The sequence below is a fragment of the Larus michahellis genome, chromosome 2 (assembly GCF_964199755.1).
Source record: "Larus michahellis chromosome 2, bLarMic1.1, whole genome shotgun sequence".
Classification (NCBI taxonomy): Eukaryota; Metazoa; Chordata; class Aves; order Charadriiformes; family Laridae; genus Larus; species Larus michahellis.
This window is the reverse complement of record NC_133897.1, coordinates 144,676,541-144,690,801: the sequence shown is the minus strand read 5'-3', so window position 1 is coordinate 144,690,801 and position 14,261 is coordinate 144,676,541. Positions and strand designations below refer to the sequence as shown.

The following is a 14,261-nucleotide window of genomic DNA, read 5'->3' as shown; positions in this document are numbered from 1 at the left end:
AAAGAATTTATGCTGTGCTATGGGTTTCCCCTCATTTCTCATATTAAACAGTAAATCGTACCCTGTCATTTCTGAGAATTAAGGTACAGGAAGGGTGTTAGTGGTGGGAACAAGAAGACAATTTACCAACAAAATTATATATTACAAAGTCCTCTGTACACAGAAACGTATGTTTCTATCTAAACACCTGAATATGCTGCAACTTCGATGATCACACTGACAGTTGAAATAAATGGCATGGTATGGATTAGCAGTCTAAAATCCGTCACAGGCAGGATGAAGGCAAGAATGATTACAGTTACTCTTTATTAGCTACAGAAAATACAACTTTGTGTGTATGTACGTATATATAAAAACATCTGTAAATCAAGTATCTGCAGCATCGCCATACATCAGAAGTCTGATTCTTGGCATGAACAATTCTGTCTTACCTGCCAGCAATTGTGCCAGAAGTAGATTAGTTCAAAGCGAATTCCCCATGAGATAACTTATTATCCCCAAGATGAAATGCAGCAAACATTTAAGCCATTTTAGTATCTAAAAACTGATGAACGTCTATTAAAACATCAAGGAAACTTTGTACAGAATATTGTTGCTGTTTCTGGCCACACAAGGGCAAGACATGGCAAGACTTTACCATATTGAGTATCAGGAATTCCTGAGATTTGGGAACCTACTCTCTTTTAGTTTTTTATTTATGACTAGCCAAAACACTCAACTCATAAATACACAGAAATTCAACCTAGTTAGTTACAACCAAGTGTTGTATTAAAAGAATTTAGCAAAGCCAGAAAGAAATACCATTTACATACAGTTTAATCTTACTGGATACTAACTTCCTGATTACTCAATTACGGCCTTAACTCTCTTCTTTTTTCCCCCCAATCTCATTTTTGTCATCCATTTAAGAGAAAACAGTCCCTTGGAGATCTAGTTACAAAACCAAATGCGGACATCATTAATTTGAGAATGAATTTTTTCAGTAACAGCAAGTGAACAACTCACCCCTACATACCTTCCAAACTTCATTTACTTCACACTGTGTTAACATAAGAATTACGATTTCTCTTACAAATCAACTATAGAATACTGATGCTGCTGATCCCCATGCACTGAAGGTGCCACTGTCAAATAAATAATGTGATAGGCAAGGCAATTTTCTCTTAAAATAAAATACTCTATTTTTAGGTCTAGACACAGTAAACCTGGAAACTACATGAACTAAGTCTCTGAAAAACTTCCTTGTGTGTTACATATTGAAAATTTTTGCATCCTAAGCATAAAATACTGCCTGAAATACCAACTCAAAAAGTCAACAACACATCTAATTGTTCTGGTACTGGTGGAGATTTTGAAACTGCAGAAGAACGTATCTGAAACTTGTTCCAGCCTCTGCAGTCATGAAAACAAGAGGGAGCGAGAGTGCTACCTCCCCATTCATCACAACCAGGCAGCAGAACACCAGGAGCAGGAAATCAAAGCACTTCATGGTAGGAAGACAGAGTAGGAGCAGCAGCACACCACAAGAGCAGTGCATGAAGCCTGCGTGATGATCGCAGCCCTGCCTCACAGCGACATCAGATCACATTGATTCCCTCGGTTCTTGTCTACCCCATGGCTGCCACTTCTCAGATTTCTCCATTTCCACCTCAGCTCTCCCATAAAGCTAATTTATCCTGGAAGCTGCTGCATCAAGGTATACTGTATTCCATGCTGACCCTAAGCACATGCAGGTGGTAGCCCCAGGCTTTTCTGACCTTGGCCTGGCTAGTCCAATTGTCCTTCAGACTCAACCATGCCTCTGCTTCTTTCAGAAATGGCCCACATGCACTGTCTTGTGCCTATTTGCAAGGTAGCTTCTTTCACAGAGTGACAGAGAACCTAGAAATTTTTTTGCATAGCTCATAGGAAAGAGCTGCACATACAAAGTTAAAATGTAGGAGCTGGGATGCGAGTTCTCTGATAAATATGGCAGTCTTGGACCCCGGATGCCACACCACCCTGCAGAGAACCAGATCATGTGCCAGGATCATACCTGTGGATGAGGATATAAGAAGATGAACCATGCAACAGGGAAAAAGCAGGTATCTGTGTCTGGAGATCGGGAAGAAAGGGAGTTGCTGGGACAGGTCAAAGAAAACAAGGTTTTGGGGTGTAGAGAGAGAAGGCAAATATATTCTTGAAAGCTAAGTAGATTAGGGACCTGGCATTATATCCTATTTAGATTCAGCACCCTCTAAAATCAGCCCAGAAAACATTCATCCCCTCAACTCCAACTTACCTCTTTTAAAAACATGATGCTTTTCAGCTCTCTGTAGGAATTAGTTCAGCATTCCCCCAATGCCCCACATAATTCAACAAGGTTTTCAGGAAAACAAACCCAAATTCTGGGTCCATAATGAGCTCATCAAATTAAGGCTTGGTGTCAAGCTGAAGCAAATGAAAGATTTGTGTCATCACTTATTTTTTTTCTGCCTCAAATATTATTAGCATGTACTGAAAATTTAAAATACTTTAACACCTAAAAACACATTTGCTCTATCGTCACATATCAATATACGTTGGTATAAAAATTATAATATGAAGAAGAGATTAATTATTTTAGGGGAACTGTGAAACAAAAAAGAGGGCTTTTATCAGGAAGAAAGATTTTGTAAAATCTGAATATACTTCTGGAAAATGTGACCTCACCTACCCTGTGGAACAGCAAAGAGAATTACTTCATGAAACTAAAATTACATGTGAGAGTTATCCAAAAAGGATATGAGGCCATTCAGCTCTGATGTATGGCACAGAGACTAAATGTATTACTCTGTTCTTTAAGAAGAACACAGAGAAAAATAAACACTGTATAATAGTTACATTTCCGACAAATATGACTTACAATTTCCAGGAAGTACTGGATCTCATCAGAACAGTTTGGTTTCAATAACGTGTAGCCTACCGTGCAGCAGTAAATCCTAGCAGCAAGGGGGTTGGACCTGACCCCCAGCACGAAGCCTTGGACGCCAAAAGAGCAGGGCAACAGGTCTGTATCTCCCAGGAGCAGCCCTGCACAGGACACAGGCTTGCTATGCAATGTGCAATGTCTGGAGAGAATCGGCCACCCAAGAACGGGATCCAGAAAACGCAGTTTTGGAGCACATAGGTGTCCAAGGCAGGAAGTATCGAGGGTAACATTTCCCTCCTTAGAAAGTCAAGATGCCAATCACTGCAGGCTGTCCCCTGGGAGGGAAGGTGATAGTGCCACTGAGCTGTACATGCATTCCCCACGCATGCAGAAAATCATGTTCAAATCCTGCCTCCCTTAGTGTAAGGCAGGAGCTTCAGCCTAGGTTTACCATCCTTGAGGTAAACACCCTCAACACAGCGACACTGAAAAGGGCCAAGACCTGAAAATTCAAATTTTTGCAGTTGCCAATCCATATAGCTCACTGGAACACTTATTAAAGCAGCGACTGGAATCCATGTTCTTCCCAGACAGCACGTCCACCTCAAAGCCACACAGCTACTCCTACTCTCTACGTCTTTGAAATGCCACTGAACTAACTTTTTGCCCAGATGCTGGCCACTAAACACCACAGCATCTGAGGTCCTTCATGGACATCTTCTTTTACATTCCAAGAAAAACAGTAGCATAATTATCATACCACAAGCAGCGCTGCTCTAAGTAATAATAAACAATCCAGGGACCCAACACTGAGGCTCGTGGTCTCAAGATGTGAATCAATAGCTTCTCACGCATAGAAAAAGAGGGATTCAGTGAAGACAGAAGGAGGGCTTTGCGCTATGCTCTCGTGCCTACGACTCCCTCCAACCCCTGTTCTCAGCCCTGAACCCTTCCTCAAAGGGGCTACCCATATCTCTCCAGAAGGATCTCCTTCTCTCCCAGTAGGTCAGTGGTCATCCAAGATGCTGGCAACTCAAGGGTAATTCCTCTGATACGCATTAAAGTTAACTTTTTTGTTGGCCTTTTGTTAATCTAATCCACTTCACCACAGAGAAACAAAAAAAGGAGGGTCATCACTGGGGAAAAATACATCAACCGGGACTGGGGCCAGACCACTTCTTTCAGCAGCATCCCTGGTTTAAGGCAACTGTGAGCCTACGGCAAGAGCACACGCCTTCAACAGCTTTGAGACACATATTATTCCCATTTTATAAATAACAGGCTGAAACTATATTAATCTTATCTAAGTGGCAAAACTCCCACCACCTTCTATAAGAGCAAGACTGGACCAAATGTTGTTGATAGTTAAACAAAAAAACCCACGACTTCAACACAAAAACTAGGAAAAAAGTCTGCCAATATATCATCTTCATATTTATATTATTTCAGTTTTGCTGCAACAAACAGTACATAGAAACCAGAGACTGTTCCTTTTTTGAGGAGACGTTTCAGGCAGGCTGTATTCTGGGGCTGGTTCTACTTGTCAGTATTTCTTTAAAATGAAAGGGCAGGGTCACCCATCAGGAAAAAAAAAAAGTGCATTTTAAAACACATGCAAAAAATATGAATTCTTTGATACTTTATGGTCAAACATCTGCTAAACTACTACTTTCCTTCAATTGTGGGATTCTCAAAGCAACAATTATATCTATTTTTCTCAGAATTTGGGGGATATAATCAGTACTACCAGAAATCAACACAGACTCTCTCTATATATATCTGTATGTTTTGCCAATGTTGAAACACTGCAAATGAAACAAGGACATTGACTAAATATGGTAAACCTCCAGTTTGTCAGCTCCCTAAACTGAGCAATTCCTAACATTCAATCCTGTCTGTTACCTAGGAATCCATTTCTTCAAGGTGGTGACCATTTTCAGTCTCTTCTGACTTCTGTAAAGCCAGGTCACTCTGTGTTTCCTGTTTCTCTTCTCCCTGTCACTAAGACAGGCATGAAAGCTACTCCCTCCTTGTAAGGAGATCAAAGGCAGTGAAAAACATTCTCTTTGACCCAACACCTTCAAATCTTAGGACACATTGAAAGGAAAAGTTTTTTTCCCTCTTCAATTAAAAAAAAAATCTAACCTTTTCTGTGCTGGCCCTTTTTGCTGTGTAAATCAGACTGGATCTAGAAACTTGACATCCTGGCATGTTGCCTAGTCCTGAAGAAAAAAAATAGGAAAATGTGGATTTTATCCACAAGATCACAAGGTACCGAAAAGCCTCCTGTACATCATCAGAACTGTTCCAACCTTGAGTGAGCCAACCAGCTCTATGCCAAACTCATATCTGAGACAAAGTGGGCAAATCCCAGCAAATCCAATAAACGGGCAAAGCTTTGTCCATGTCCCATAAGTTTTTCAACCCCACGGGCATGGGTTAGATAGACAGAACACCTGCAGGAAACGATACTCCTTGTAACCTGGAGTCAATGCTGGCTCAGGCTCCACGGCTAAAACACTGCTACTATATAGGGCTTCCTATATTTTTTTCATTTTCACTTTTTTCCACACAGTCACATGTTATATGCCGAAATGGAAAGCGAGCAGCCTCAGTGTGTGCTGTGGCCATTGGGTCACTCTAGGAAACACTGGCTTGAATTTCCGTGGATACAAGGGAAAATAAACCCTGAATTTCCAACATACAAACCAGGTTTCTAACCACTGTTCAGCTATTGTCACGTTAACAAAGAGCCCTTCAGAACACTAGCTTGGGGAGCTGAGGTCCAGGAGGAGCTCTGAGGGCACTGGGAGCCACCGAGTCCAGCATGAAGCATTAAGCACATCCAGAGAGAAACAACATTCTAAGTTTCTGCCAATGCTTCCTATTTTCTTAGCTCATCAAGTCTCAAGACTGGGAAAGGGAGGAATACAAGACATAACTGAGAGGATGAGAAAGCAAGAAATGGTCTCTTGTACCTCCTGCTGGGATGGGGGAGTCCCCCCCGTCTTGTCTTAACCCCACACCCAGACCTTAAAAGACAAAAAGTACAGCCAGTGCTGTCCTCTGGCTCCAAGGATCAGTAGTGTCAAGGAAGGGATCTGTCGGGGCTCTACAGAGACAGTGGTTCATAAAATGAAGGGTCCAAAATGTATCCTGACAGGAACACTGGTTTTAAGCGTGCAATAACTATCAAGTTAATACCAAACACCTTCAGGGATTACCTGCACAGTCCACTTTAGAGGCAGCTCTGAAGGGTGTCTCTGTTCCTGGGCAGAACCCAGGCGCCAATGGCCAGATTTGTGGAGCCAGCATCTGAAAGCCTGTCCTTGACCTTTAACGCGTCCCTCTGGCAAACCTCAGCATGGCAGCAGTAGATCTCCCTGGTTTGATCCTGTGCAGCAACAGCAGTGCAGTGCCAGGAGAATCAGCATCAGGCATCTCATGGTGAGTTGAATTATTTTGATTTTGATTACAGGGTGACTCACGCTGCCGCAGCTTCTTGGCTAAAACAAGACAAATCTGAACTGCCGATATTCCCTCACTGAGGGAAATTGTTCAAATATTTCTGATGTGATTTAGGGCAGCTGTCTATCCCTTTTTCTCAGGAATAGGGCACAGTGACAATTCTGGTTAGAGCAGAGGGAGCGGATCTAGGAATGAATTCCTCAGAAGTGATGAGGCAGTGGTTTTAAGAGTCCAACCACACATTTTTTTATTCCATGCTTGGGATGAGAGAGAGTTTTAGAACAGGCATTTTTCTGAGCAGCACACCTTGCAATTCTCTCGCCCGGAGAGGCTGATGACGAGCAGCTCTCTCCAGGCATTTCCGTCAGCCAGGCGGCCGGTCCAGCGATCGGAAGAACAAGAGCCAAGAGCTCACCAGGGATGAGCTACCCCACATAACCTCCTCAAGCACAACAACCTGTCACAGCTTGCACAGAGCAAGATGAGACCAGCAGAAATCGTTAACAGCCACAAACAGTAGGATGGATTTTAAGTCAGAAGGTGAGCAATTTAATCAAAATGATTCCACTAAGTGTGAGAAACTACCTGCTCTTCTGTGAGAGATCTCATTGCCATGCAGTCTTCTAGCACCAATGCACACACCTCTTCAGAAACACTGCACATCTCAGAGGAAAGTAAAAAGGTGAGGAAGAATAATGTGGGGTTTTTGAACATTACTCAGCACAAACCAGCACTGGATAATACAGTCTTATCTCAAGACACCACCAGCTACAGGTACTACCCCAACTATTCAGTCACTGGTATAATAAGATCTTTACAGGTGAAAAAGGACACGGTTAGCCTCTGCGAGCATTTCTAAACATCTCACTTCAGTATCTCTTTAAATGAAAAAAGACAAACCTAGGAGTAAGGCAAGTGCAAATAACTACACAGCTAAGAAAGGGATGCAAAAAATAGACAACTTGGGATGTGAAGATGTTCACCAAGATGAAATTGCTCGTTCTCTTTGCAGGTTCAGTAACACTTGCTCAATACCAGAAACGCCATTTTAATTTTAGCTTCCTTTCTAGGAATTTTGGAATAGGACTGGAAAGGATACAAAATAAGTTGTAGGTTTAACCTTTGCTGTAAATATTCTCCTGTCAAAGCACTAAGCCTTAGACATATCCTGGGATAAACAGATACTATTAATGGTTTTAGTTGTTTTGCATTTTAGGCATGTGTTTACCTCAGTATGACAGAAATACCTCAGACAAAATTTAAAGCAGTAGTTTCCCAAGCCAAGTAAGATTTATTCCAAACATGTCTTAAATTACCCAGTTTTATTTGTTGTGTTCTAAAAGGCTATATATTTTTTTTCTAAACGAAACAGCTTTTATACAGTATTTGTTTCATTTCAAATACTAAGCTCACTATCACAAAAATTTACGATTCATAAAAAAAAGTTATAAGTATCATGTTACCTTTTATTTCCTAAACTAAATTTATTTTCTCACAAAGGGATAAGAATGCTTTTGAACTGGTCTAGGAATAAGCCTGTTGTTATTTATGGAGCGCAGTCACAGAGGAAGGTTGTCTTCCGGCCTTAAAATAGCAATCCTGAGAAAGCCCCATATCAATATGTACAAAAAGAGAATCCTATAAATCATTTAATTTGCAAGCAAGCTAATATTTTGGGGCTCAAAACACTTGAATTTTACTGAGCACAGCTGACGATCATTCTTGTTCCCGAAGTAGCATATCACATATGATCCACTAAAAGGCAACACACAGTCCAGGGACAGGCGAGCCAAAGACCTTTCCAAGGTGAGCATGAGACAGCAAGTGGAGAGAAGAGGGGAAGGCATGGACAAACAGATACCAATTGCCATGCAACTGCCCCCTTAGCATTCAAATATTAGCACTTTCCAAGCTCAGCAGGAGATTCTCCTCCTCTTCCTGCTGTCTTGTTTTTTGCTAGAGTGAATTGCTGAGCTTCGCAGGACAGGGCATGGCAAGAAGAGCAGAACACGTGTCAACTCAACACCCCATGGAGAGCTTCTGTGGATAAAATTAAAAAGAAGGACTGGAAAAACCCAGGTCACAAGAACAACTTGCCAGCCAGCCTCAGAGGAGGAGCAGAGTCTTTGCAAGGGAGATTCAGCAGTGTTAAACAAAAGGGTATAGAATTAATGGAGAGTTCAGGAACCAACTCTGATTTTACAGACTGGTTCAACTGAACTGAATTAAACCAAACTGCATCATTCACAGACATGTCATACAGAAAAGACCCAGAAAAATAGCATCTTGTCTTGCAGAACTATTATAGCTGAAAGAAAACTTCAGTTTGTCCATTGAGAGAAGAAGGTATTAGGAGTATAATACAGTTTGGTGTTAAAAAGTGATACTTCATTCCAAAAGGAAGAGTTACCTTCTGGAGGAGTTGGAACACTGCTCCCAAGCCCCAAAATAGCAATGCTGTGATTCCTTGGTTCCAGCATCATTGCAAACTCTTCTCCTCTTTCCCAGTGTGGTATTTTCACAGGCTCCAGATGCACATTTTCCAGCCCATCTTCCTGCAGAGCACTGAACATATACTTGATGGCTGCATCTAGATTTTTCGAACCACTGAGTCTAGGTCCTATGGTATCAGCAAAAACTGCTAATCTTTCATAGGATCTGTTCTGAGCTTTTCCATGAACAGCAAGATCAATAATAGCTTTAGCAACATCAGTATAGCCAGCTATCTCATTTTTAATATCTTCAAATGGTTTTGGGTTACTGTCATCTCTTCTCAATGACTTCCCAGCATATTGTGGTAATAAATTCATGAAAAATATTAAAAATACATGCTTCATTTTTTCTTTTCTATTTTCCACAGATGTCCTGTTGGAGACAAAAAGGAAAGAAAAAAAGAATATTCAAAAAAATAATCATACAGCTATCAGCAATACCAGTTTTCTGTTATTTGGATTGGCAGACAGGCCAAAATGAGAAGAAATCCATTTACCGGGAAAATGCTTTGATCAGGAAAGTAAATTCAACTTGGAGACAATTATTGCAAGCAAATGAAAAAGATACTTAAACAACTGGACACAACCTTTGTTGTGGTCTTCAGAAACATGCTTGGAATGCTGCATCTCTTTAAATAATCACATCCTTCACCAAATCAAAAGCCAGGGCTGCTCCAGTCCAGGAGGAGCTTTGCATCTCCTTTCTGTTAGGAGCAGGATTTGCTAGAAATGCCAAATCAAATATCTTCACACAAAACATCTGGACATTTCTTAAAACATTCATTAATAAAAGTGCTTCTTCATTTCCATCTTTATAATGAGGAAAGCACTTTCTGTTGCACTAGAAAGGTGTCCGAGCAATTTAGATCCAATGCCCCCAAGAAGAAAGTATGAGTTTCTTCATTGCATAAATCCATGACTACCAGAGAAACACAATTTCTTATTAACTGGTGTATCTCTTAAGGACTGACTTCAGCAGCACTGTAGAGAGTTGCAGCACCAAGGGTGCTGATCCTGTGTTGAATACCAAGAGTTATCTTTGTTAATGCTATACAGTTTATCCATCTTATCATTAAAAGTTCTCATTTTTAAGATCTTACAAATTTCCAATCCCATAAAAGCAACAGGTTGTCTACACTATTAATTGAACTGACAAAGAAATCTTTGGAATCAGTTGGAGTAGTTGCAAAGCTCCTTTATAACACAGGAAGTATGATTATCCAAACCCAAAATATAAATGTCTTTATTGATATACAGAAGAGAAAATGAAAATGTTTCATTGTCCTTTGAATTTAAATCAGGCTGCAATTTGAATGATAAAAATTAGCAATAAGAAATCAGGCCTTTAAATCAGCTCTATAGCTGCAGCTATTATGAGATTTTAAACAATAGTAATTAGCTACAGCCAAGTGAAGTGACAATTACTACTAGCCCAAAAAGATTTTGATTCAGCATTTTTGCCATTTTCACGGATTTTCATGGGAATACCAATATTTTTGAAAAAGAATGTAATTTGTCTTAAAAAAACAGTAACACTAAAGGCAAATGTTAGCCCCTGCTCTACAAAACATGTTTTTCTTGGAAACAATTGTTCTACAAATAGCAAAGGACCAATTAGTTAGGTAATATGGATAAAATATGAGTAAATCAGACCTGCATGGCAGAAGTATTACTAAAAACTTTTGCTGTTAAGATTTCCACATTATCTTTCTTCCCTGTTTGTACTTATTTAGTATTTCTGGAGAGTTATGCTCTTCATTTTATAATTACTGACCTGAGGAATCATGACAACATACTTATCTTGTATTTTTGGTTCATGATATTACACACATACAGAGAGCCAGTAAAAAGGTAGGGTGAAGGGTAGAAGTGTGCGTGTACATTTATACGTATGTATTTACACACATTATATCCACATATTATATTTACATGCAAACTACAAAAAAATCCTCCTTTAATTTCAGACAAGTGCACACTACAGGAGCTTTAATTGAGCATTAATTTTCAGTCATTTTATGGAGTAGGCAAATTTCACAATAACCAAATAGCTTTGTAAACCATAATGCCAGAAGGGACCAGACTATCTACCTCATCTGCGTGCCACACAACACTGACTGCAGGATATTCCTGAATTAAATCCCACCACCAGAAGCCACACAGCAAACCAGCAGTCAAGCCAACTCCTGAGAAAGTAAAGATGAGGTCACACGAGTTTTGCGCCTCTGCAAGCACGTGCCACAGTTGTATTCAAAGTTTCTGCAAGCTCCATTCTGAATGATCTAATGTAAGAAAGCACCTTTCCACTGATGCTTTTTATAACGAACCACAAATAGATGAACTCATTTTCTGAAGACGCTCATTCTGGACCATTTTCCAACATTTGCTAAAAATAAATAAAAATAAGCCTTTGACATAATGAAGTTACCTTAATATACAATGAATTCTGACATCACATCTAATATGTATTTTGCCCCATTTCCTCTCCTTTCCTCTCTTAGTTTCAGTGTATTTATATTTCCACCTAGAAATCTTTGTCTCAGTGTAGGTTGCAGGAACTACTCATTTGACTTCCCCTCGCTCAAGAAACATGCTGAGATAAACAAGAATCTGGCAAATTCGGATGTAGCTTTGGTAGTTACAGTTGCCACTTCACTTCTGCTTTTTGTCAGATTTTTATTCACTTTTTTCTTCCAAAGAAGCTTCACCTTAACAGTGGCAGAGCATGCTAGGAAAAGCTGAATTACCACCCTCAGTAAAGAGCCTAAGTTGATATGATAATGTGAATGTTTACCCTTCCTATATGTTACTATAAGAAAGCGCTTGTAACTTTAAAGCATAACTTCTGGAAAGCCAGAAAGGTGTACATCACAGAATCACACAATGGTTGAAGTTGGAAGGGACCTCCAGAGCTCATCTTGTTCATTCCCGCTGTTCAAGCAGGGCCATCTAGACCAGGCTGCCCACGACCATGTCCACATGGCTTTTGAATGTATCCAGGGAGGGAGACTCCACAAACCCTCTGGGCATCCTGTTCCACCGCAGTCACCACCACTGTAAAAAGTGTTTCCTGATGTTCAGATGGAACCTCCTGTGTTTCAGTGTGTGCCCATTGCCTCTGGTCCTATCACTGGGCATCACTGATAAGAACCTGGCTCCATCCTCTTTGCACCCTGCCATCAGGGTGGTATATTCCACAACCAGCCCTTCCTTGCTTCTATGAGGTCCAGCAAAGCACCTCTCCTTGCTGGCTTTTCTATACCTGTGTAAGGAACCTCCTGGATTGCTCATAACATGATGTTCTGACCCTATAGCAGATATTGGGATGGTTAAAGTCCACCACGAGCATCAGGGTCTGTGAATGAGAAGCTACTTCTAGCTGTCCAGGTCTCATCTACTTGTTTTTCCTGATCCGCTATAGGCTAGACATATAGCAGACAGCTACTACAACATCACCCATATTGGTCTGCTCTTTAATCCTTACCCGTAAGGTCTCAGTTGGCTCATCACCCATCCCCAGGCAGAACGCCAAGCACACCAGCTGTCTTCTCACAAAGGGCAAGCGCACCTCCTTTTCTTCCCAGCCTGTCCTTCCTAAAGAGCATATATCCATCCATGACATCATTCCTGTCATGTGAGCTATTCCTCCACTTCTCCATGACCCCAACAAGATCACAGCCCTGCAACTGCACGCAGATCTCCAACTCCTCATATTTATTCCCCACATTGTGTTTATTAGTGTACAAGCACTTAGAAGCATGGATTCGTCAATGTAAACAGAAGAGGCAACCACAACATTTTTGTGAGAGCTGTTTGATCAGCTCCCAAGAAGGGGGGATGACATACCAGGCATGCATTCATAAGATGCCACCTGAAATGCCGGCTGTGCAATGCAGAATTAAGACACAGAAAAAAGTGAAAGGATTAAACCACACTTCTAGGATCCATAAACCACCAGAAAAGAAATGAAACCAACAACAAAACCCCCAAAAAAACAGCAAACAACCCCCCAAAAAAAACACACACAGACAATTTTTTGAGTCACCAAGCCTAGCTCATATGATAACCAGTACAAACTGCCAGCCTTTCATAGGTCTTTATGGGTCTTTTCATAAACAGCAAGTTAAACAATAGCTTTAGCAATATACGAATATTAAGCTATTCTCTTTAACTATTCAAATGTTCCCTAAACTTGAGATCAAGGCAGTAACAAATTCTTCACAGTGAAGCATCATTTTCCCAAAAGAACAACAAAAATCATCTGTGATTTCATCTATGAATGACAAATCCATCACACAGATTTCCTCTCTCTCTGCGAGACAGACAGGGCAAAGGTCTTTAAACAACCAGGAGCAGAAGACTCGGGTTATCTCAGGACAGTGACAGAGAACTGTGTAATGCCTTTTCTAGTCTGAGTTACTGTTTATTTGTGGTTATACTACACAGAGGGTATTGGTGTATTTTTATTGCTATGCTCTGTACTTTCCCCATGTTGCTTCCCTTTGGATCAGTTAATTACGTGCTTATAGACATCCTCTGCTAGAGACAATAGTAATTTTCTCAGGATGACCATGCTCGTTCCCTGATTTTTGCCAAATTCCTCATCCACAAAGAAGCAAGAAAGATAATCTGATTTCTGCCATAAGACAAATTCTTGCTGAGTGAAGTATGACAACAACTTTGTACAGTTAGTTTAAAAAACTTAAGGTTTGGGGTTTTGTTTAATGGTTTGCAAAATCTACCAGACAAAGCTGATACATTCAGTTGTTAAACAGAAAACACAGGGGGATCGTTTAATTAGCATTGGCAAAGTCAAAGAGTCCCCAGCTACCAACTTCACGCATTTTTTCAATGGAGAAATGAAACCATAGTTATCATATTTCCCTTAGCTAAGAAATGCTTCCCTTGCCTTTCCTGGCCTCATTCAAAACCAGCAGCATCCTCACTCCAAAGGCTGCTCCAGAGCTACACTTTTTCCAGGAATTTCCCACTGAACACTAGGAGACGAGACATGTTTCCGCAGTTTTTGTGGATATAACATACTCCCACCATGCACAGTGTTTCACTACCTGCTGCTGCGTTATAAGAGGAGCATAACTAAATTCAAACACTGGGAAAGGACACAAGAATGGGAACGTAATTTATTGTGCTTTCCTTGAATAGTCCAGCATAATCTGGCCAAAAGCTAGCAGTGCTCAAAAATAACTCCCTGCTAGGTAAAGTGACATCATACTCACTTGGACTGCAATACAGGAATCACTCCACTGCTAATTCAGGGAAAGAATAGCACATCTGTTGTCCCAGTCTCTGCAACATTAAGGTTATCACCCCAGTGAATCATCTGGGAAAAGAGACTACTGATTTTTGCACATCTTACTGGTTAGACTTAGCAAATTAACATCATGGTGTTGGCC

The 14,261-nt window shown here is 40.6% G+C and overlaps 1 protein-coding gene across 3 annotated transcripts in view; it reads right to left on the bottom strand.

The window, feature by feature from the left end:
• Positions 1-14,261, bottom strand: part of CPQ (carboxypeptidase Q) — a 162,507-nt gene that overhangs the window by 130,181 nt on the left and 18,065 nt on the right. For all 3 annotated transcript variants that reach the window (XM_074577490.1, XM_074577488.1, XM_074577489.1), the window contains one exon: positions 8,769-9,223. In XM_074577490.1, coding sequence (XP_074433591.1) covers positions 8,769-9,195 — 427 coding nt within the window. In that variant the 5' untranslated portion in view covers positions 9,196-9,223. The remainder of the gene's footprint in view (positions 1-8,768; positions 9,224-14,261) is intronic.